Source organism: Cavia porcellus, unplaced genomic scaffold (genome assembly GCF_034190915.1).
Source record: "Cavia porcellus strain 051 isolate PalLab524CR breed Dunkin Hartley unplaced genomic scaffold, mCavPor4.1 scaffold_24, whole genome shotgun sequence".
NCBI lineage: Eukaryota > Metazoa > Chordata > Mammalia > Rodentia > Caviidae > Cavia > Cavia porcellus.
Window position 1 is genome coordinate 46,753,721 of NW_026947507.1, and position 23,425 is coordinate 46,777,145.

A 23,425-nucleotide genomic window follows, 5' to 3' on the forward strand; every position below is an offset into this window, starting at 1 on the left:
GAAGGATATATCACTAGTACCAACATGGGAGCTGGATTGTTGTCGGTGTTAAACCTGTCTCAGTGTAAGCTGGATTCAGCACTGTGGATTCATCTAAGATTTAAATCATACATGTTTTTCATTTTCAAGAAGAAACAAGGCTCGGAGAGCCACAGGTCTGGCTCCAGGACTCAAGAAAGCTGTTCCAAGGCCTCCTTTGTGTTCCTCGAGGCTTGGAGCAGTGTCTGGCATGGAATACTAGGCTGTGGAGAAGCTTTGTTGTTTTAACCCATGCTTTAATGTAGTCACTGGGCCAAAGTGCATTAAAGGCCCACAAATAACTTTGCACTGAGTTTGGCCCCGATCAGGGCTCTGTGTGAATGTCTCTAAGACACGCGTGTGTGTGGTCTGGGCACTGCTCTGACCTGTGTAATGGAGGCGGCCGGGGCAGAAACCCTGCAGCAAGCAGCTCTGGAGGTGGGAGCGGTGCAGTCACATGCGTACCCCCACCTTGGCTTTCCTGCTGTTCTGCAAGTCTCTGATGCACGTGTAAAATGAGCCTCTCTTCCTAACTATAGCTGGAAATGGCCTTAGGTGGTACAGGAAGGGAACGGGTTTTACTAAGCAAAGGCAGTATTGAAGACATTAATAGCATGTCAATAAGTCATCAAGAGTCTCTCACTTTGCCATGGCAAGTAGAACCTTAAAGGAAGTCACTTTCTCAGCCTGTGGCGGCTGTTTTTCCTCATTGCTGGCAGCAGCAGAGTTAAAGGGATCTGATTTAGCAATCAGAGTACGTTTGATCCCATTTCGATGAGATTTAGAGATACAGTAGCAAACATATGGAAGAGGAAAAGATGCCCACCCTGTGCCCAGGCTAAGCACAGCTTAAGCTGTGGGTACACGGACTGGTTTGGCCCAGCCACCTCACACCTTGATGATGGGGTCTCCCTGCCTTCTGCAGATAACTCAAGGAAGTGACTGACTCTCAGCATGTCAGGCAGCGTGGAGAAAACTGCTCACCAAATCAAACGTACAAACATTTTCATTTGTTTCAAGGCAGATACTTCTGTATAAGGAATCCCATCATTCCAGTGGATCACTTAACTTACTTTGAGTTCCCATCCAGTGCAAAGTGAATACAAGGGCTTTGGCTTGGCTTTAAAGGAGACTTACTTTCCTATATTTTGAAATCACCAGATATAGGAAAATAAAAACTTAAAACAAGTTTGCCATAATCCTAGGACCCAATGTTAACTCCACATTGAAAATGTGTATATTTTTCTAATTTTTATATTAAAGGGCAGATACATAAAATTTTAACCGTATATTTATTTAACTGAAGTTTCTTTCAGTTAATGACTGGTCAAATTTACCTGTCCTTACTTGTAGTCTGCCTCATTCTGTGCAGCCACTCAGTAGCACAGCATTGCCTGAATGCACCAGGCTCTAGGGAGAAGGCGCTCTGGGGACACTGGGGTTGTTTTCGGTTTCCCCACTGTTATGCATAGTTCCACGACCCTGACCCCTTCACAGTACCTTGTAAGACGGATTTCCAGCTGGACTTGTGTGTGCACAAGTGAATTCTATACTCATTCCCAAAGTACTCTAGTGTTCGTGGTCACTGCTACAAGATGAAAATGTACCAACTTCTCCTCGTTCTCCCTGGGACTAAATAACCTGTGTCCATCTGGTTAGGAAAAAAAAAAAAAAAACTTTAAAATGTTCAATCCATTGTATATATCTATAACTTTCTCACTGTTTTTGTTTTACCATTTGACTGTATCATTTGGAGACTTTGCCTTTGAACTTTTTTCCCCACTGAGTTCCTTCCTTGTCTTTATTTGCAGCCCTTCCTTATTTCTCTGGGGCTGACCAGGGCCTCCCTGTCACCAGGGCTCGGGGTCCGGTTCAGGTCCTGTGCCCTTCCGCACTGCCCTGATGCCTTCCCTGTGCAAAACTGGCGGCCCTGAGTGCTGTGCTTTGTGTGTTCCCAGTATCACACGCAACCTAGGGGTCTTAGGGACAAGACCATCTGTTCGATGTTTGAACCTCTCCTGCGCAGTCCTATAGTGGCTGACACTTTGATTTTTAATGCTTTTTCATTTGAGTGAGAAATGAGTGTCACTTCACCACTTCCCTGCTGGATGTACAAGACGTTTCCCCAGACCGGGAAACACACGGGGCAGGGTGTGTGCTTGATCCTCCGTGTAAGCCTGCATTGACGCCTCGTGCACACAAGGAGCAGACCACACACACCGCAAGCGTGTGGCTGCTGCAGCCAGGGCAACCTGAATCTCCAGTGCACAGACACGATCAGAAGTACGATCAGGTCAGATGTGCCCACCTCTGTACACGGACGGCCTCCTCCCCACATCGTTATGGTGCCGACTTTAGAAGGGTTTTGCCAACTTCAGAAGAGTTTTTCCAAATTCGAGTGTCATAAACTTGGAATTGCGCAGAATGGTTTGCTTTGTGGCTTCTGCGACTTCCTGAGCCCGCAGCCCTCAGCACACATGAATATCCCACTGTGCAGGGGATGTGCGGCTATTTAACTGTCCATGTGTGGGGATGATAGACCCTGAGGGCTTCGACCCAGCTTGGGTGCCTGCAGGGGTGCGACATTGGAGGTGCTACACTTGCTCCTCTTCTGTGCCCTGGGGTAGGGAGCCAGTGGGTGGGGGACACCCCGGCCTTCATAGGAACCAGCGCAGTCTCCTAAAGTGCTTGCCTTTGTCCCTCCTCCCATCTGGAGGGTTTTGGGCTCTTCACCGTCCCTGCCGAGCTCTACACTGAGCCCCTTCCTCACTGCAGCTCCCCCAGGCTCCAGTTTCCCCAAGGACGGGCTGGCAGGGTCAGTACCGTCTATGTGTTGAATGGCCCTTGCTTGGCACAATGCCAGCTGAAGTCTCTGCCCTTTAAGGTTTTTCAATACTAGAGAATGCCTTTTTAAAGTTAGTGTGTCTATGATGTTTACGTTTCCCAAGTATTCTCTCTTATGGGTTACACATTTCACACTATAGTCTCTCAGACTATAGTCTCGATTCTGCAGTGTTGTTTTCAGTCTTACAATAATCCCGTTTGCTAAACACAAATTTTCCCCTCTGATGTACTGGATTATTTTTTACTTACTTTTATTTGTGATCACTGAGTTCTTGCCTGTAGTTAAGTTTTGCTTCCTTTTATATTTTGTTAAATGTTTTTCTTAGGGCTTTCCCATTTGGATTAAAAGACCTTGCATTCCCAAAGCTATAAAAATATTATTTTAAGTTTTCTTTTATGTTTGTTTAGCCTCCTGTCTTTTTCCATCGTGAAACCTGAGTATTTGTTGAAGTCCTGTTTCCTTCACTGCACCGTAGTGAGATTCTGTGGTCACCATAGGTAGGTCCCCTCCAAGCTTCTGTGCCTTCCCCAGAAGCAGCTACCATCCAGGGCTACACTTTCTGAGCTTGGTGATTTGGTGTCTTTGCCGCAAGCCTTGACATCTGGGTTGTTACGTATTCTTCATATAGATCTTTGGTTTTGGACTCTCTGAACTGCTATTTGAATTTCAGAAATTACGCAAGATTTTTATTGAAATCACAATACATAAATAAACAGGGTTATTGGGGGAAATTGGTGTCTCCTACTGAATTTTCTGATTCTTAATATAGTGAATTGCTCCATTGATTTAGGACACATTCAGTTTTTCTACATGAAACTTTTGTTCTGTGTGAAAGTCTTGCCCATTTTGGTAGGAGTTACCCCGAGTTAAAGATGACAATGCAGATAGTACTTGTGTTTCATTCTCTATTTTTGACAATCCATACAAATGAATGGTCTTTTTATATTTGTCTGATGAAAGTTTAACTTATTAATTCTGCTCGTAAATTTAAAAATATTTTTCTATACTCACAATGTTATCTATAAATAATGGTCTTACTTTTCACTTTTTCCAATCTTACATTCTTCTTGTCATATGACTGCATTGAAAACAGCAGCAGAATAATGCTGTCTGCCACGTGACACAGCAGACATCACTGTCCTGTGCCCAGCTGAGGGACACAGTGGTTATTATTTACGTCAGTGGATACTTTTCCACACATTAAGATTTAGAGACATTTAATTTTTTTTTTTTTGGATTTTTATACTGTTTTTAACTTAGCACTGACTTTAACATCTTTTGATATATTTATCTATATTACTCTTTTTTAGTTAATTTTTGTAACTCACATTTTCTAGAAAGCACGTCGTGTATTCTTTAAAAGGCTTTGCCACAGGGCAATCAGTTAACTTCCTCCTTCCTTCTCCATCACTCATCCCTGTGGCGGGGCCATGCTCACCCTGTGCAGTGCTGATGGTGCCGCAGTGAGGAAGAAGGTGAGCGCCAGCTGACGATTTTACTTCAACTTGTAGAACTAGTAATAACGCAGGTTTTGTATTTTATAAATGTGAAATATGATAATTTGAAATTGTTCCTAAAAATTCAGATAGTGAAAACTTGAAAAATAGCATCAAAATGAAGTTGAGGAAGTAAAGGTGTGAAAACAACAGCGAGAAATTAATTTTTAAAGGTGCAATGAACAAATCCAGAATGGGAGTCTTGAAGGAGCTGTGTTATGTAAACGAGTAACTGACAGGAATTCAGATCAAATACGAGAAGCCCGAACAAGTGCTGATTGGATAGAAATAGAAGTACATTGATACCATAGAAGTCATTTTTATTAAAAAAAATCAAGATTATAGATATCTTTTACTAATATACTAGGAAAAATCTTTCAAAGAGAAGAAAAAATGCACTACTTTTAGTGAAATAAACTTATCAAAGTACAAATATAGCACATGAAAAAGAGAGAGCTGACATTTACAATTCATCCAATTTAAATATTAAAAAACTTTATGCTCTTTTAACCAGGTGTAGAATAATTATTTAAAAGAATTTGATCATTTGTATGATGATTAAAAACAGAGAGAATACAAAGCAGCATTCCTGACACACTGAGCAGCACGGAGGCCCAAGCTGGCTCTGCTCTGCCTGTGCAGGTCTCGAACCCAGAGCCTGGGCCTCCCCAGCTGCCTGCTGATCCTCACCTGCCTGTTCCTCTGCTGGGTCAGGGCCAGCTGGACCTCCTGGCTTCCTCGGCAGCCCCCTCAGTGGCCTGGCTCTCCTGGCCTTTATGCCTCATGGGGTCCCCTCTGCTTCCCAGGTGCACACTCCCTAGGGCTGCTGTCCTGCTGGTTCCTGCTACACTCTCAGTGACAACACAAAGTGCTGACAGATGGCACAGTCCAACTCTGCTCCACACCTGTCTCTTTTCTGATCTCAGCCATTCCTTTCATTCCTGGCTGCCCGTGGTTCCTGGATGCCCTCCCTCATGGTACTGCCCAGCTTACCTGGCCCCTCATGGGGACAATAGCAAACGCCTTGCCTTTTCAGGCTCTGCCTAGACACTGCCGGGCAGCCCCGTGGGTCACTTCTGCCTCTCCTGTCAGCCGCACTGACCGGCTGTCAAAGAGCAGTGTCGCCACCTGCTTGTCGCTTCAGTTGGGGTTCACCTCCTTTCATTGCAACATCACTGCACCCAAGAGTCCTAGAACCTACAACTTTGTTGTAGGTTGAACTGCACCTCAGGGGGTCAGGGAGCCCTGCAGGGGGCCAGAATGGTCCAGGATCCCATCTAAACCCAGGCATTCCACACCCACCAGAACTCCTACTCACACACCTGCTATTCTCACACTTGCCGGTGTAGTGTCAGTTGTGACAAAGTGTGGGCATTTATGCATTGTTGGGAAACTACAAATAATGACAGTCAGGAGAGAGAGAAAGTTGTGTTTTTTTTTTTTTTTTTTTTCCTTGATGCCAGACCTAGAGAGATCCTTGGTCAGTGAACCGGGTGCCCACTCAATGCTGTGGCCTGGGGCGGGGTGGGGGGAGGTGGGTGTCCTTCATCAGAGGACGAGGCTCCTGCTGTTATCTGTGCAAATTAACCCTATGTTGCTCAGCATGGAAGATGCTCATTGTGCTCGGCATAGAGGTAATACATGTGGTGTGTTCTCTATTGCACACACAGTGGCACATACACCTATGAAAGCTTTAGGTTTAAATGACATTGCACGTGGTAAGGTGTGAGATGCAGAAGGAATGAGTGACTACGGGGGCAGGGATAGCGTAGGTGCATCTGTAAGAGTTTGCTTAAAACACACCAACAGAGTTAAACGTTAGCACGGATGGTGACACAAAATGTGTCTGCTACTTCTGCTCCTCCCTCTGGAACTAGGTTTAATATTTGAGCCGGGCATGATCTGTAATCCTAGCACTCAAGAGATTGAGGCTAGAGGATCACTGTAGGTTTGAAGCCAGCCTGGGCAACATAGTGAGCTCAAGGCCAGTCTGAACTTTGGAGCAAGAACTTGGTTCAAACCCCTCCCTCCAAAACCCTCAGTGATATAGATTATACAGATAGACAATAGGTGAGTGTTTGAGGATCACTTGTGCATTTTACTGTGCATGGAACAGAACAGCTGGATGGAACAGCAGTGTTGTATATAGAATGTGAAGAGGTCCAGGAGACCATGGTCTGGATGTCACGTGTGGTTTAATTGCCCTCACAATCGGGTGCAGTGAGCAGGAAATATCTGTGGACACCAGGTGCCAGGTGCAGGACCAGCAGAGCTCTGCTGGCCTGAGCATTGCCCTAGCATCCAGGTCCCCAGACCGGGCCACAGCTCCCTGCTCTCCATCCTTCCGGGCTCCTAAGGAGGGGGACCTTTCCTGCCTCTGTGTTGCAACTTCTGACAGTCTGGTTTTCTGCAGTGAAAGGCAAGAAACTAGTCCATGATCAGAGCCAGTCACTAGGCCATGGACAGCCTGGCGGGCATGCCTGTGTCACCATCTTCCTCCTGCTGTGAAAGATGCCCCTCATGGGCGCTGAAGAGCAGCACTGAGTGGAGGGAACAAGTTCTGGGTGCCCTGGCTGGGACTAAAATAAAACCCTATGGTAATGGTGGCACCAGCTCCCCTGTGTGAGACTCTGCCCACACTCAAGGATCTTTGCCCTGCTAGGCTCAGTCTCACTGCACATGGGCATTGGCACCTGTGCCTCAGTTCCTCGTTCTCCATTGCTCCCCACTCCTGGCCACGCTTGCTTGTTTATTTTGGGGCACAGTCTCTATGACAGTGCAGGTGACACCAGCATCAAAGCTCAGGCTGGAGTCCAACAAGGCATGAACACACCAGCATGCTCTTTCTCCACAGCCTGCACTTCATCGTTTTTGACACAGAGCTGGCACACGACATCCTCAAGGTGTGGGACGGCCCTGTGGACAGTGACATCCTCCTGAAGGAGTGGAGCGGCTCGGCGCTGCCGGAGGACATCCACAGCACCTTCAACTCGCTCACGCTGCAGTTCGACAGCGACTTCTTCATCAGCAAGTCGGGCTTCTCCATCCAGTTCTCAAGTAGGTGCAGCATCCGTCCCTAGTCCCCAGAGCTTCTGTCCCTGTGCTGGGCACCCTTTGCATCCCCAAGCCTCCTTGTAAGCAGTGTGTGGAGGGAAGTTTGCATCGTGGAAGGGGCACTATGTAGGAGAGAAGAAATTTCTCTGCTCAGCTGTTTTTGGGCCCTAGGAGCTCTGTGACTGAAGACAGACTAGCAAGACGAAAGCATGACAGGGGGCCTCCCCAGATGAGGGCCTCGGAGAGAGGAGGTGCTCCTGTGGAACAGGACTGCAGAGGAAGGGTATCAGCAAGGGCAGAAAACTGGGGCACAGTGTTGTGTTCACCTCAGGGTGTGGGGTGCTCTGGAGGTAGGGTCTTATGATTTGCTTCAGCCAAAGATTGCAGTTCTCATATGTGTGGCTTTGGAGATGGGGCAAGAGAAGGAATATGGGGTTCTGGCTCAAATGGGAAGGGCCACATTTTGGGGGTGGTGTCTTGGCCCTGTTGGTAGCAAGAGAGCAGTGTACTTTCAGAAACCCCATAGGGACTAACAATATGTCTATTATTATGTGGGAAAATGTATTACTTGAGTGGGCTCAGTCAGCGCGCCACCAACCCATGTGGAACACAGATACTGTTCTTTTGAGTGGGTGCGCAGCTCACATTTGAGGTCCCCCTAATCTGGCAGCCATCCCCAGCCACCTAACTCCCCTAGTGGGAGTCTGTGGGACCTGCTTGGATTCTCCACTCTGACCTCAGCTTGGGAGTGGCCTGTGTGCTTTTCCCCCAGAGCTAAGGTTCAGGAGGTGGTGGAAGAGAATAACTTCTGCAGGATTACCAGTGGCAATCGCACGGCTCACTTTTATCTCCTTAAGATACTTCCCACCTTCGAGGTCCGGCCCACTTAAGGGCTGATCTCCTGAGGACAGAGTGGAACTGTCTTGTGGCCTGACTGTACCCTTACAGGGCACCAGGCATAGAGCCCAGCAGCACACAGGGCCATGTCATCACATAGCAAGCAGCATCTGCATGTCCTCAGGTTCGGTGGATGCTCCAACAACTCCCTGTGAGCCTCGCTTAGGATTCAGCAAGGAAACCGACCAGGCCTGTTGAGGCTTTGAAAGGCTGAGAGCAAAAATGAGGTTTCAATCCACAGCACCTCACCTCTGCTTCTGCTGCGGCTGGGGGACAGCAGTTGACCAATGCACACCTGTGAAATCACACATGGGTGTGCAAACACTTGCACACCTGCGGCAAACCTGTGGCAGGAGGCTTGCTCCAGCACTTGCCTGGCGGGAGTCTGCTCTTGCAGACTGTACTCCTGCTTTCTTCCATGATGTGACGTGGCCTGTTACCACCTGAGAGTGAAGGAGAATACATGGCAGGTTGGAGCTCAGGGCCTCACTTGGAGAACAGGATGATTGTTAAGGCTGTCAGTTAATAATGGTCACTCTCCTCCTTTTCTATGCATCACTGGATGTGTAAAATTTAAATGTATATTGTCTGTCTATCTATCTATGTATCACCTGCCTGCCTGCCTGTCTGTCTGTCTGTCTGTTTGTCTATCTATCTATCTATCTATCTATCTATCTATCTATCTATCTACCATCTGTCTAAGTACCGAGGCATATGGGTTGAATTCAGGGCCTGCCCCTGCTAGGCAAATGCTCTTCCCTGAGCTACAGCCCATGCCATTTTGTAATTGAAATTGTTGGAGCAGAAGTGTGTGCAGGTGCCCAGCCTAGGTTTGCACTCGCAGACCTCCTGCCTCAGCCTCCTATGCAGCTGGGCAGGCGTGGGCATCACCTTCTGTGACACTGTTTTCACTAAAGCTTAATCACCATTCACTCGTGGGTGAGACACAGGGAAATGGAACAGACCAGGGAAGCAGCCTTCATCCTGGGGTGCAGCCAAATTCCACCCTCTTCAGATCCAGATGGGCACCCCATCCGGGGCCAAGGTGTGGGGCATTCTGCATTCTCAGTCTCAAGGCTGGTTTCTCTAAACAGCAGAGGTGATTCTGCAGCTACACTACATGTCTCCGCCTTCCTGAAAGGCAATTTAACAGGTACATTTTGATTTAAAAGAATCATTTTCTGTTTCTAAGGAGAGAGTAGTTGCCGAGTTAGGGAGAACTCTTAGAGACGTGCCTAAGAGATGTGGTGCTGGCAGGCTGAGGGGTTGGGTGGCAGCACAGGGACAGTGTGCTGGACCGGGTCCCTCCTGCCCTCTACACCCCCAGAGACTTCTAGGGACAGGTGGGGAATACCTGTGAGTGATCATGCTGACCACTTACCCAGAACACACAGTGATGTTAGAAACTTCACATTGTAGATGGCATCCTGCCTGAACCCCCTCGGGGCTCCCCCTCAAGTGCCCTTCTCCCATCATCCCTGCCATTCCTGAAACACTTCTGGAATTCAGTTTTGTGAGTCTTTATGATGTGCACTCACATTCAGTGAATGTTGCCATCTGCAAAGTGCCATCCAGGGAAAAGCAGGCTGGCAAGGATGTCACAAGGTGTCCTCTTCTGCCTCCGTGACTGGACCTGGCACTGTGTGACCTCTGGCTCTCCTGCAAGGTCACAACAAGCATGGAAGGTCAACGCTGAGGTTCAAGTCACAACATTAAGGGCCATGATAGTGCAGCTGATGGCACTCAGAGCAACAACTCAGGTGCTCCAGCAGTGTGGCAGGTGTGCTCAAGGCGGGGGTGGGGGGGTGCATTTAGAGGGGATAAATGGCAATGCATCTTTTATTGTAATGAGATGTATTTTGAATTTAAAAATTCTCTGTGCTTTTCAATCACAGATCATAGTTCAGGAACAGCCCTAGGCCTAAGCAAGTTTATTCCACTGCGATCCCCTGGCCACCTGCCCAGGACAGAGACACCAAAAACTCATGCTGCGATGAGGTGACACTAAGTTGTGGCTTAGCGGAAGTTGTTGGATCCTCTTTTGGTGGAATTTTGGTTTAAGCGCTTTTCTGTCTCATGTTAGCAAAATTAAGACTCTATGGAAAGTGAGCAGTGCACAGTGCAAAACCATGCTGTCTGCTCTGGAAGAAGTAGCTCAGTGCTCACGGCCTAACTGGCCAGCAGCTGCCTGCATCTGTGAGAACACTGGCTCACCCGTGCCCACGGCTCCATGGGGAAAACCTGCTCCAGTTCCAAGCTTGCAGGTGCAGCCTCAGCAATGGTCCTTCCTGCTCCACTCCCTCCCCAAGACCTGGGATGTGAAATTCCCTACAAATTCCAGGCAAAATCACTCAATTTCCAACACTAACTCAGCACAACAGGGGTAGGAAGAGGTGTGAAGCATGTTCTTAAAAGAAAGAAACTGTCCCATATGTAGCCGGTGGGCAGATGCACGGTCTACAGTGTATCACTGGGATAAGTGTAAGGGAATGAGAGTGCTCCGAGGAAAATCCCAAGCTGTGCCATGGCCTGAAGCTCCTGAAGCGGCCCTGTGGATGTCTGAGTGTGCAGTCCCTATCCAGGTTCCTGAGCAGGAGCTCCTTTTACAGAGTCTCAAGGTCCCCCTCAGACAGTGACCCCGAGAGGCTGAACTCGTAGCTGAGGCCATTCCTAGCTCCCCAGGTGGGCCCAGGTCGCAGACCTTGTGTCCCAGTGACTGCTTTTGTCATCACCTCAAATCTGATGCCAGACGCGCTCTGTTCCTGTCTTTCCATTTCTTGTGTGTGCGTCCACGTTCCTCATATTTTAGTTACTGGCTCCAGAGAGGCTGAATTTGTTAAATGATTTGTCATATCTCTCCCCTAATAGTCACGGTCCTTAGAGCGGCTCCAAGGTCAGACATCCATGCAATAAATGTGTCTAGATGCGCTGCAAAGTGACTTATCTGTGTTTCCCTCAAGCAGCTCACATTCCTTTGAAAGAATTAGAAAGCACTTGAGGTACAGGTCTGAGTAACTGGCAATATTTACTAAAGAGACTATAAACTACCCAAATGTTAGCAATCCCTCTTCTGACTCTAAACAAAAAGCTGTGTGCATGTGTGTGTGAATTGTAACTAATAAAACTCCTTTGAACTATAAAGGACTGTGTCATCCAGAGGTCTCTCTCATATGCGCACACATGCATACACACACACAGACACCCCTACAGCTGACCCTTACGCAGTCCTCTGAAGGACAGAGTGCAGCACTGACCCCACTGGCCCACTCCCTGCACACCAGCTGTGTGTCCTCCAGGACACATATTGGTGCCCTCAGCACCCATCTCCTGGCTAATTAGGTTAAATCAGGGCATGGCACTCTCCTTACCACCTGGGGTGCTGAGGACCCCTTCCACCAGAGTGAAGGACACAGAAGTGACTGGACTTGCAGGTTTTCTTTAGATACAAGGGATGGTTATTGTTTACTCTCAGTCGCAGAGAGAGACCGACTCCCGGGAAGCGTTCCTTGAGAAGTGATGAGTCTGCAGGGCTCATGTTGGATTCCTGCCCGCTTTTGGCCTCCTGCTCCACACCACTCAATGAAAACCAACAGCAGTGAGCCCCAGAACGAGAAGATAGGGGGAGCAGGCCCTGAGCCACTCTAGGGCAGGCACGGACCTCAGGAGGTGTGGACCTCAGGAGCCCTGGCCAGCTGAACTCCCATCTGCAGCAGGGGCATGCAGGGTTGACGTAGGAGCAGGCGAATCTGCAGGATGGGTAGCGGAGAATCTGTGATGGTGTCCCCCACACCCTGATGTACATCAGGAGATAGAATCCTGATGATCGCACCTCCAGGAAGGCCTAGGATCCATTTAATCCTGGGTGCAGATGTGAGTACATAGGAAAGAGGCTCCGGAGAGTAAGAGTTGAAGTTGTAAAGTCAGTATCAGTTTTGTTCATTAGGAAGAAACCAAAACCACTGGCTTAACGTCCCTTTACTTTAATGAGGATGCAAAAGACATAATTCTGTGGCACATCTGAGGTTTAATGTAGACATAAAGAGCTTTTGCAAAAAGTTTAAAGGAGCCATTTTTACACCTCGGGTACCGCAGACCCTCCATCCTCCCCGAGATGCTTATTTTTGCCTTGGTGGATGGAGCATAGGAGGGAAGGAAGGCACTGTTTCACAGTGTTCACAGGGGCTTTGTAGAAGGGAAGTAGGTTTAGTTCACCAAGGAGCTATGTTAGGAACTTAACAAAAGGGTACATTCTATTGTGAGCACGTTAATGTATTAGAGCTGCTTTGCACAGTCTGATTTGAAGAAATTTAGAGCACAGAACACTCACTAATATAACTTCATAGTTTAAAAAATCAAAATATTTGGAGAAAATAAAACATAATGGCTTTTATAAATTTTGCCTAAAATGGAAATGTATCTGCAATTTTCTCTTTCCAATAATTATTGTAAGTCTGAGTTAAACTGAGATAAAGATCTGATGATACAATAAGTAAAGAGAGGAACTGGACTCCAATTATGTAAATCGATTAAATGACAGAAAACACAAAGGTCAACCTACACGAAATTAAGGACCCTCTGACTTGAAATCTTAAATTGTGGGGGTTGGGATTTATTGCCTAGTTTAATAGCTGTAATGTCAATAACTATTCTTGAATATCAGTCTTTATTTAATTAGCACGGAACATTTTCATGAAGCCGGTTTTTACTTGTACTGAAGTTCACATTCCCATGGCGTGAAATCTAGGTGGTATACAGTACCTGCGTACCGTAAAGTTTACTGTAAAGAGCAGTTCAAACCTGTGATAAGGAGGCTGTAAAATGTCTCCATAGCTATTAAGTACTTGTTAAATCTCAGGATCAGAGAAGAGAATTTTCTACCTATTCATTACAAAGAACTCTCGAGGGCAACCACAAAGGGTGTTTCGTGTTGCTTTGTGACAGTGTCACGGTTTCTCTCTGCACATGTATCTTCATACCTGGGCTTCTGATGGCAAGTTTAGATATTCACATCTGGTGAAGGTTGAATCCATGTGCCCAGGGAATTCTTGTCCTTTTATTTGCTTAATTTTCTTTTGTTCTCAGATAGCAACAGCTCTCACAGAACCCCTCGGGGAAATAGGCACTGCGTCAGAAAGGATGTTTGTCAACTAGAAAGGATGTTTGTTTGGTTCAGTACTCTTTCCGTCACCTTTTGTCAAAGGAAGTGCTCATTATTACCGGGAAGAGGTAACACTGAGAATGAACCCTGCGCGTCTGCAAATCTGCCACCATTTACAGGAGTTTTACAACCATGAAATCACCACTCTCTGAAAACACAGCAGAAGTACGTGATTTCTGTGATGTTTCCTGACAGTTTTATTCCTTTTGAATTTTGAGGTTAAATATATGTATGTGCATCCTTTAATTAGAATTTTAAAGAAAACATTTAGTATGCATAATTCATGGCACACTGCTAATCAGGTAAAAGGTATGTGTATTTAGCTTTCCTTTCAAGGTAACTATAGACTCTCCTGTAGTTGTTTGAAATTGAAGAGCGGGGTCCTGGCTGTATATCCTTTGCTCAGTGTCCCTCTGCAGAACAGGGTTCAGCCTCACAACCTGGACGTCATAGACATGACCCCAAATTTCTGCCATCTGCAGCCCCCTCCTTGCCTCTGTTCTGAGCACTGGTGGCCTTCTCACTGTGTGTCCTGTGACATCACTGACCTTTGCTGGCACTTGCTGAAAGGAAGTCCTGGGTTCCTTCTGAAGCCTCATTCCCCTCCTGCAGTCTCCTGGGGAGCCGACTGCGTCCCTTAACCACACAGAAGCAGGGCCTCTCTTCTCTGCACCACAACCCCATCACTACCTGCTTGGTCTCCACCCATAGCCTCTGCATCCACTCGCTGCATCAGGGCCCCTCCTCGGGATGGCTGGACCACAGCAGCCACAGCCTGGACCCTGCTGCTGGTCTTTGTCTTCTGCCCCCATGTCCCTGCACACCAGAGAGCATGAGGGAGCCCAGGAGAGTGGTGACCCCATGCCCTGTGACAGCAACACCAACCCGTTCACCAGGCCAGCTCTCCTGGGTACCACTGCCCACCCACATACACTGCAGAACAAGCTTCTGATGCCAGAATGTGGGAGAACCTGTTCAAACTGAGTGTCTCTCTTGGTTTTCTCCATAGTACTGATGACTTTTTGAGGTGAGGCACTCCATTTTCCTTTGGTTTCATTTCTCACTGGCATCTTCTCCCCTAAGAACGGCCGCCCCCTAAGTCTTATTGCTTATTGCTTCTGCCAGTGTGGTCTGGCTGCCAGGAGCTCACACCCACCTCATGGCGGAATGAGCAATGATGTGGGAAAGGGAACCCTCAGCCTCGGAACTGCTGACCTTCATTTAGCTGCTCCTTGAGTAACCCAAACATATTCTTGGTTCCCATGCTATTCTACATATGGACTTTTTGCTCAAGAGTTGAAAAATCTCTACCCGTAACATAACTTCCTGTGGAAGGAAAAATTCCAAGCAGACTCCGTCCATCAGGAGGTGATTCCACGAGGCAATGCCTTGGGCTGCACAACACACCAGGCTCTCCTGTTTCCCAGGTCAGTTCAGAGAGCCATGGTCCCAGGTGTCACAGTATCTCAGGGGTGCTGGGCTGAATCCCAGGGGCTGAGTCTCAGGACCGGGGTTGGGGGAGGCCAGGGTAGGGCTCTGCTGTGTGTTTCTCAGAGGCATCGTAGATAAATCTCCCGTTCTCAGCGGAGAGGTTTAATGTGCAGGGAAGGTGCTAGACAGCCCAGTGCAGGGGCGCATGCCAGAACAGCAGTGGGAGGAACGGGGGAAGAATGCCTTTTACCCCCAATGGCTGCAAGAGGGAAACTTGGAGTTCGCCATTTGCTTGTGGTCACTGCTCCGCCCAGTCCTTGTCCTGTGTCATGGTGGCCAGCCCAGGACACATTACCTGCCATAATAACCTGCACTGTGTCCATCTTTTCTGTCCCATTCTAACCTCACTTGTAAAAATAACTCTGCACATGACATTTATTCTGTGTTTGTCACTTAGTCGGCTCTGCAGTGGTAATTTTGGTCTATTTCTGAACCTTTCATAAAAAATTCAGACCCATTAGCAATTTACAAACTCAAGCATCACTGAATTCCAAATGAAGTTTTGAAATGTGCTGTAGATCAAAAAATCATTTGAATTAAATGAATTAAAATAAACATCGAATTTCCTTCTCTCATCTGAGTACCCATTATAAATGCCTATTATTTTTCTATTTAAACTGTTTATGTTGTACATTTTAATTTATAGGGATGTCTTAAATAACTGTAACAGTCTGTCTTTGGGGAACCTGTTCTCTCCTCCCCCTCAACTACAGTTACCAAATTCTGTAGGGTACCCCAGTCTCTTACCAAAATTGCATTGTAATTGTGAGTAACCTGGATACATTTCTCTATGTTCCTTGTTCCTGTCTGAATTGTTCACAGACCTAGCTACTACACTATAAATGCTTTATAAAAAAAGTGGCCACACTGCCTTGCAGAAGAAATAGTGACCATCACTGCAGTATGGACACAGTGTTATTTCTCCAAGTGCTTTCTGCCCTAGGTTGAATCTGGCTGCAGGACTGGGTCTACAGAGCTAGCAGGACATCTTTGAATTCAATACAGTCAACTAACACACTTTTAAATGATGGATAAAATACATGTAGGGTAGATTTTATGCATTTTACATGATGCAGCCTAAATTCTATTTATTTTAGCAAAATAAAAAGAATACAATTTGGGATAGAGTTAAAAATTGTATCTCAGCTGGGCATGGTGGTGCAGGTCTAAAATGCCAACACCCTGGGACACTGAGGCAAGAAAATCCCAAAGCTCAAGCCCAGAAAATTAGCAAGACTTAGTCTAAAACTCAAAAAATTAAACAAAGTTAAAGATGTGGGTCTGTGTGAAGGTCCGAGGTCCAGTCCCCAGTAATGCGTATATACACCCTAGGTCCTAACAGACCTCGCCCACCTAGAAATGCAGTCATCCCCACAGCTCCTGATGCACAGCAGCTCTCTGCTGTTATGACCATGGTCACAGACAGAACGTCAGGTCTGCGGCTTTCATGTGGCATGCAGCACAGAGCACCAGGGTGACAGGATGTTCTGCATTCCGTGGACAAGTGGTGGAGGGGACTCCCCTCAGAAGGAAGGGGCCTGAGGGCCATAGGATTGGGCTTCCTGGGGCCCACAGGAGGAGCTGAGACCCACAGTTCCCTGCGCACCACACAGCCACATTGACTGCTGAAAGTACACTTCTCTCTCTAATACAAGAAACTAGAAAAGACTCTAGGTCACCAAAATTCCATTTGGAGCAGAAATTAAGATAAAAGGTGTGTTTTAGCTCATGAAACGCTGAAATCACAGTAGAGAGAGGTGAGTATACTGGACCCACAATTGCTGGGACTCCACAGGAGAAAGGCAATTTCTGCCCCATGGGGTCTGTGGTCCCCCTTTCTCACTGTGGGACAGTGCCTGCTGCCTTCCCAGGCAACTCTGTCCAGATTTTGTAACCACAGGGAAGTAAAATGAAACTATCAGGACCCAACTGCTGTGTTCCTATGGCCATTGCTGGTTTTCCCCTCTTCCCATTGCTTTCTGAGCCCAGTCTGGGTAAGGCAGGGAACTTTGATTTTGATTTCATGATCTTAAAAGGAGATTGTAAAGGTTGAGAGTCCATTTCAATCTGAGTCAGCCTTCAAAGTGGATTTACTGGTAACAAGATCGTTGTGGGTATCCGAGCAAACATATACATCCTCTCTGAATGGATATAAGAACAGTTTACCACAACTCATAATTGTGCATAATTGGCAGACACTCCAGCTAATTAGGCAGGTTAAGCCTTTCTCTTATATAATATGACTTTAAAAATGTGACACTTTCCAGTGACTCTCTCTTGCTATTACTTTTTTTAATTTTAAAGAAATAATAAAACAGAAAACAGATAGAAATAATACATAATTTCAAAGAAAAATAAACAGTAAGAAATCACTAGATGATAATTACACATTGTCCTGTTAAAAATAGTTGTTCAAATTACAAAAGTGAAGCATACAAAATGGACATTCAAACAGCGAGACTGCAAACAGTTCTGTTCAAGTATCCAACAAAAACTTAGTAATATGGCTAACAATCCTACACACTTAAACATACATGCAGTTATCCATATCTTTTTAATTTTTTTTATTTTAAAGAGGATAAAATTAAACATGACAAAACAGATTATTAAAAAAAACCAATTTAAGAAACACAGATTTCAATGCAAGACCATTGAAGATCTTCACTGCTATCACATTGTCTCATGTTTTCTTCCAAATAGTTTCCATATCTTCACACACAGTGAATACATACTGAACAATACAGTACTAAACTGATCAGAACAGGATGATGAAGGCATTTTAGGTCTTCAAGACCAGACAATAGGGGAGTCAACAATAGCTGCCATAATGTCTCTTCTTCTCTTCAAAGCTGTCCATATCTTTATGTATGTTGAAATTAAACAAAAGATAACAGAATAATATCACTCTGAACAGAGAATAATAGTATTGCTAGATTTTATATCATAATGCTACAGAATTAGCACTGGGTATCTTAGAGTCTCTTCTTCAGAGTATCTGTTCATTACCTCGTGTATTATATAACCTATTCGCATAAACTTTGGAAGTTCCACACACGCATGAATCTCTGCATGTATACCTATTCTTTCTGTATTATAGGGAAAAACAGATCGAAACAAGACAACAAAACAATTTCCTAGAAAAACATGAAATGAAAAAGGCATATAAAACCACAATACTAAGTGATCTACAATAGTTACCATGCTGTCTCTTGTTATTTTCAATAGAATTGTCTACACCATCAGGCATAATATAATTGAACATAGCAATATTAATAAAAACACAACATTAGAGACACTGTAGGATTTCAAAAGCACATAATAATCAAACTGGAATGGGTATCTTATTGCATCTTATCATCTTCAGAGTAGTTGCCTCTACTTTTAGACTTGATACAATCAAGCATACCAAATTCGAATAAAATCAGTCAAGACAAAACAGTGATCTAACAAACCAGCTTCAAATAAGTTCAGTCATAGTAAGACAATGTAAGTAATACAGGGTTTCAGTTTAAGTTAATAGGAAATTAAGGATATTTACCATGGTATATCCTGCTATTTTGAGGACAGCTGTCTGTGCCCTCAAATCTAGTATGAGTAGATAGACTGGAAAAGAATAAAATCAAACTAAACAGAGCAATATGACTAATGTGGCTTTTAAATCCTGATACACTATTAACAATGTCCTCTGCCTTCTTTTATAGACAGTTCCTCCCCTTTCCCTTTCTCAGGGTGCTTTGTACATTTTGGGTGTCACTAACTCCTTTAGTTTTTAGATTAGGGAGGGACAATCCCTTACCTACCTAAGTGGTGCTGAACCTTTTTATCCCTGAGCTTGATCTTGAACTGTATTCCTTTACCTACTAAAGCCTCAAGGTTTTCCTTCCTTATAGCTCAGTAGTTCTCCACTGCACAAAAGTGTCACGACTTTCCAACCTATCTGCAGCTGCTGGAGGAGTTGTCCCTATTTCTCTCTGGTTCCCTGTCACATAGAGCATCGTTTTCTCATCCTTGACTTTCTCATCTTTGACTTCAATTCTCTTTCAGGATGAGTATATTTTCTATTCAGAGCATCTCGATGGACCCTATTTCCTGATCTATTCTGCCTGTGTTTCTTTTTGTTAAAGTATCAAGGCTATCTGTATTAGAGGTTATAGCCAACCTTCTCTGCCTCATGTCTGCTATGCTGTTTTTCTGCTATTGGTTGTCTACCTTTCTCCTTCATTCCACTGTCTGCCCCATTCATTGAGGCCTCTGTGCCACTGTTCCTGGAATCCTGGTGAATTTTTTCTCTCTCTATTTTTGGTAGGGTTGGATTGGTGGTCATGAACTCCCACAGTTCCTCTTTGTCATGGAAACATCTTGTTACTCCATTAATTTTGAAAGACAGTTTTTCAGGGTACATCAATCTAGGTTGGAGGTTATTTTCTTTCAGGGATTGGACTACTTCACTCCAAGATCATCTTGATTTGATAGTTTGTGTAGAAAAGTCTATCATGATTTTGATGGGTTTTCCTTTATATGTGATCTGTTTCTTTTCTCTGATGGTTTTTAATATTCTGTTATTGTGATGAATTTCTGGGATATTGATTATTGTTTGTTTGGGTGTAGATCTGTTTTGGTTTTAGCTGGCTGGAGTTCTGTATGCCTCAATTATCTGGATATCATTTCCTTTTCCTATGCTTGGGAAGTTTTCCTTAATTATTTCTGTGAATAGCCTTTGTAATGCTTTTGTGGTTACTCCTGCTTCTTCACTCATGTTTTTTTTTTTATTTTTTATTTTAAGCTATAGATCCTCTTGTCATCTTCTAGCTTTTGTATTACTACTTCCTGGTTCCTTGTTATTTTTAAGAGGTCTTTTCTTTCATGATCACACATTGCAAATCTATCTTCAAATTTTGAAAGGCTAACGTTAGTTTCTGTCAAGGCATTTTGCCAGCTTTCAATGGAGTTTTTAATTTCCTGGTAATCTCTTTGTATCTATTTCATGTATTCTAGATTATGTTTATATTCTTTATCAAAGATTTCTCTTCTTTTTCAGGGTTCCTCCATTCTTCCATCTGTGTCTTCTTGAGAGGGGCTTAGCATTTCTTTTATTAATCTACCTATATCTTGCCTCACTTGAATTAGAATTTCAGTTTTAAGTTCGTCACAAAGGTATTTCTTTATGTCTGCTGATGCTGTGGCCAACATTGTATGATTGCTGCCCTGGATCTCTTCTGTATTTACCTCTCCTAAACTTATTTTCCCAGGGACAGTGGCTGGAGGCTTTTTATTATTTCTTTCTTTTGTCATGTTTCTGGTTTCTTTCAGACAGGCATGTGGTGAAGGACTCAGACCTTCTCTGTATTGCTTACAGTTTTTCTATAGCATGCTGGCTGGGGGTTTGCTGCTTTCTCCAGTTTGCTGTTATCTGAGGTACATGCAGGGATGATGAGGGCTGGCCCCTCTTCTCTGAGCCAGTCAACCTTTAAGTGCCTTCAGCACGTTAGTCTGTGCTGTGCAGACATCACAGGTTTGGGACAGTTTCGTCCCTGGCTATTGGGTCCCAGCAAGGGGCGTGACTCAGCCCAAGCAGATCCCACCAGTCCTCTCTGGGCTACGGGCAGCTGACTGACGCCACTGCTGTTCCAGGTTCAGGCCTTGTTCTGCCCAACTCCAATATGTCCTCCAGCCGGCCCCACCCACTGTGGGACCCAATTTCCAGCACTCCCTGAGAATTAATGCAGCTCTCCACCTTGGCTCCACTCCATGCCACACCTCATCCTCCTGCCAAGGGCCAGCATGACCTCCTATTATTGGCTACCAGCACAGCGTGGGACCAGTCCCAGTGAGAGCTTCTGATTCCAGCTTTCATCCACATTTTTCCTTTCTTCCCTCCTTTCTTTATTTCTTTTTGTTTTTCTTTTTCCTCAGTTTCTTCCTGGTCATAAGAATCCCTCTCCTTTTGTCTGGTCTTCTCCATGGTGTTAAATTCTAGCGTCTGAGTTGTTTTTCTTAGAGAGGCTCTCTGCCCTGCGACCTATCAAGCCGCCATCTTCAGACCACCTTGCTATTGTTAGCCTCCATTCATGGACTTGACTCTACACAGTGCTGGCTGAAGACTGAGCTGCATGAGAACCATGGTCAGGTTCAGTGTTGTCCTCGAGGGGAAATTTGATTCAGTTCTTGTCTAGGGTGGTTTTCAGCCAGAATCATGAAGAGAACTGAGTTTGTAGAGGGGAGAGGGAGAGACCAGAAGAGAACTGGGGCCCTGTCGTGAAATGAAAAGTAAAAATTGCTGGGGACACCACTCAGTGGGAAGGCCCCGGGTTGGATCACCAGGACCACCAAAAATCAATTATGTTAATGCTGAATAGCATTAGTTGTTACAATAAAATTATGCTGTGTTTACTGTGAATATTCTTATATAAGAATTAATGCTATGCATGTATTTTAAATTATTTTAATAGTATATAAACTGCAGAAGAAAATTAACACTTAAAAGTGAACACTTAATCCTGCACGTGACCATTAGCCAAAGAAAAGCATGTGTTTCCCTGGGGATGTGGAACTCGGCCTAGTGATCAAGGCTGTAAGTGTAGAGTGCAGTTTGCTGGGGAGCTTCCGAAGCTTGGAGCACAGATGGGCTGTGTTCTCTAGGATGTCACTCAAGATGCCGCCACAGGTCACACACTGCCACTAGCTGCGACTGTGGGGATGCAGGGCCAGGTCGCTGTTCTGCTGGGTAAAACTTCAGCTCACGGGTGAGGCCTTCACGTTGTTAGCTTTGTGCGTCGTCATGCCTTCCTGCACCCCTGCTGTCCCTGGGAGCCCGCACTTGAGTTTCTGCCCTGTGCTCAGATGTGTGCGGTTGAAGGAAAGAGTAGGCATAACAGCCCGCTCCTGCCTGGTCCCCTGATTCTATCTCTCCTTCCCGGACTTTATGACCAGACACTCACTGCCTTCCTGATAACTGTGGGAAATTCTAGCTCTGTGTAAAATCTTCCTCTCAAGCACTGGCACTTGTGCTGACGATGCCAGTAGGAAGAAGAGTATTCTATACCAGTCAGTCATGTGGCTAAGAGTTAACTGTGGCCAAGGCTGAGGCTCCAGGACACAGTGAGAGCTGCTGGGTTATCTGCTGGGAGCATATTAGACGTGCTAGATGCACCTTGCTAAGCCCTCCAAACTATATGGCTGAGCCTGAAAGAAGACGGGACTCAGACTCCCTGAAGTAACCTGAGACTCAGAGATGACAGAGCTCAATGCTTGATGTGTCACCTTTGAGGCCTCTGTGTGCTCCTCTCCTGGCTTTGAGTTTCCACTTCCAGAGTCTTGTGACTCCAGGAGAATGAAAGCGAAAATCCCAAGGTCCTTCTGAGGTTGCAAATGGACACCCCCTACTCAGCTGGAACCCCAGGTGAGGCATTCTTGCTGGTGAGGGAACGAGAGAGGCAGAGCCCGCTCCAAAGTAAGGTGCAGATGGCGACGTGGATGAACCAAGAGCTCAGAGACCAATGGCTCAGGGCCACCAGCAGCTGTCAGCCTCACTCATGGGGTATTTGAAAATAACCTGAGCTAATGCAGCTTAAAGTAATTTTCAGAAAAACACAAACTTTAGGAAGTCGAAAAATTAAATGAGATGAAAGTTCTGAGTTTTTAAAAAACAAAAGTAGTAATCAAGCTGGTAAGTACATACAAATAAAAAAAAGATTAATTCATAGGGCTCAAAAATTCAAATGGTGTCCATGTCAAATTCAAAGTGATTAAAATTAAAGTTGTTGAAATCAATAGCTCATCTTGAGAGGAGAAGCAGTAAAAATCAACATATTCCAAGGTTTTAGAGAGGAAAATAAGAATACTGTAACTAAGCCAGTACCAGCATTTTTAGAGGAATTTTCTTTGAAATAAACAGAACCACAGAAAAGCAGGTGGAATAGGAAAGAGGGTTTCCCGTCCATGGGCATCAGACCCATGTGCACACCTGAGCTACCCGATTCCCGGTGAGGACTTTGAGGGTGGTCAGATGCACCTGCACCTGCACCTGTGTGCTCCATGTAGAGAAGAGGGGCCCCGAAGACAAGGCCAACAAACCTTGTGAAAGAGCAAGCAAGGGTCCCTGGGGTAGCAGAAACCTGTGCAGTGGTGGAACAGGTGACCACTAGGGGACATGACTCGGGACCTACATGGCAGGGACAGGAGAGTCTTCAGGACTCTACTTCTGTAACTCCACAGTATACCACAGGGTGCCCAGCTGGGCCCCACGGCCGACAGCATAAGGTTGTGGCAATCCAGTCAGCTCCTGGTGTTGGAGGCAGGGGCTGAACTGACCTTATGGATGACTTTAGGGCTGACCACATGCTCTCTGTCTCGCAATGGTGGTGAACAAAGCTGGTGCTCTTTTTATTGGTCTTACTGTGTCGTAGATACAGGCAGATCTGTTTCCCAGTGCACAACAGCAGTTAGAGGAAAAGAGTGATTCAGAGA

The 23,425-nt window shown here is 45.5% G+C and overlaps 1 protein-coding gene across 2 annotated transcripts in view; it reads left to right on the forward strand.

Moving 5' to 3' along the window:
- Positions 1–23,425, forward strand: part of Csmd1 (CUB and Sushi multiple domains 1) — a 1,477,900-nt gene that overhangs the window by 1,273,834 nt on the left and 180,641 nt on the right. For both annotated transcript variants that reach the window (XM_063234987.1, XM_063234988.1), the window contains exon 26: positions 7,214–7,416. In XM_063234987.1, coding sequence (XP_063091057.1) covers positions 7,214–7,416 — 203 coding nt within the window. The remainder of the gene's footprint in view (positions 1–7,213; positions 7,417–23,425) is intronic.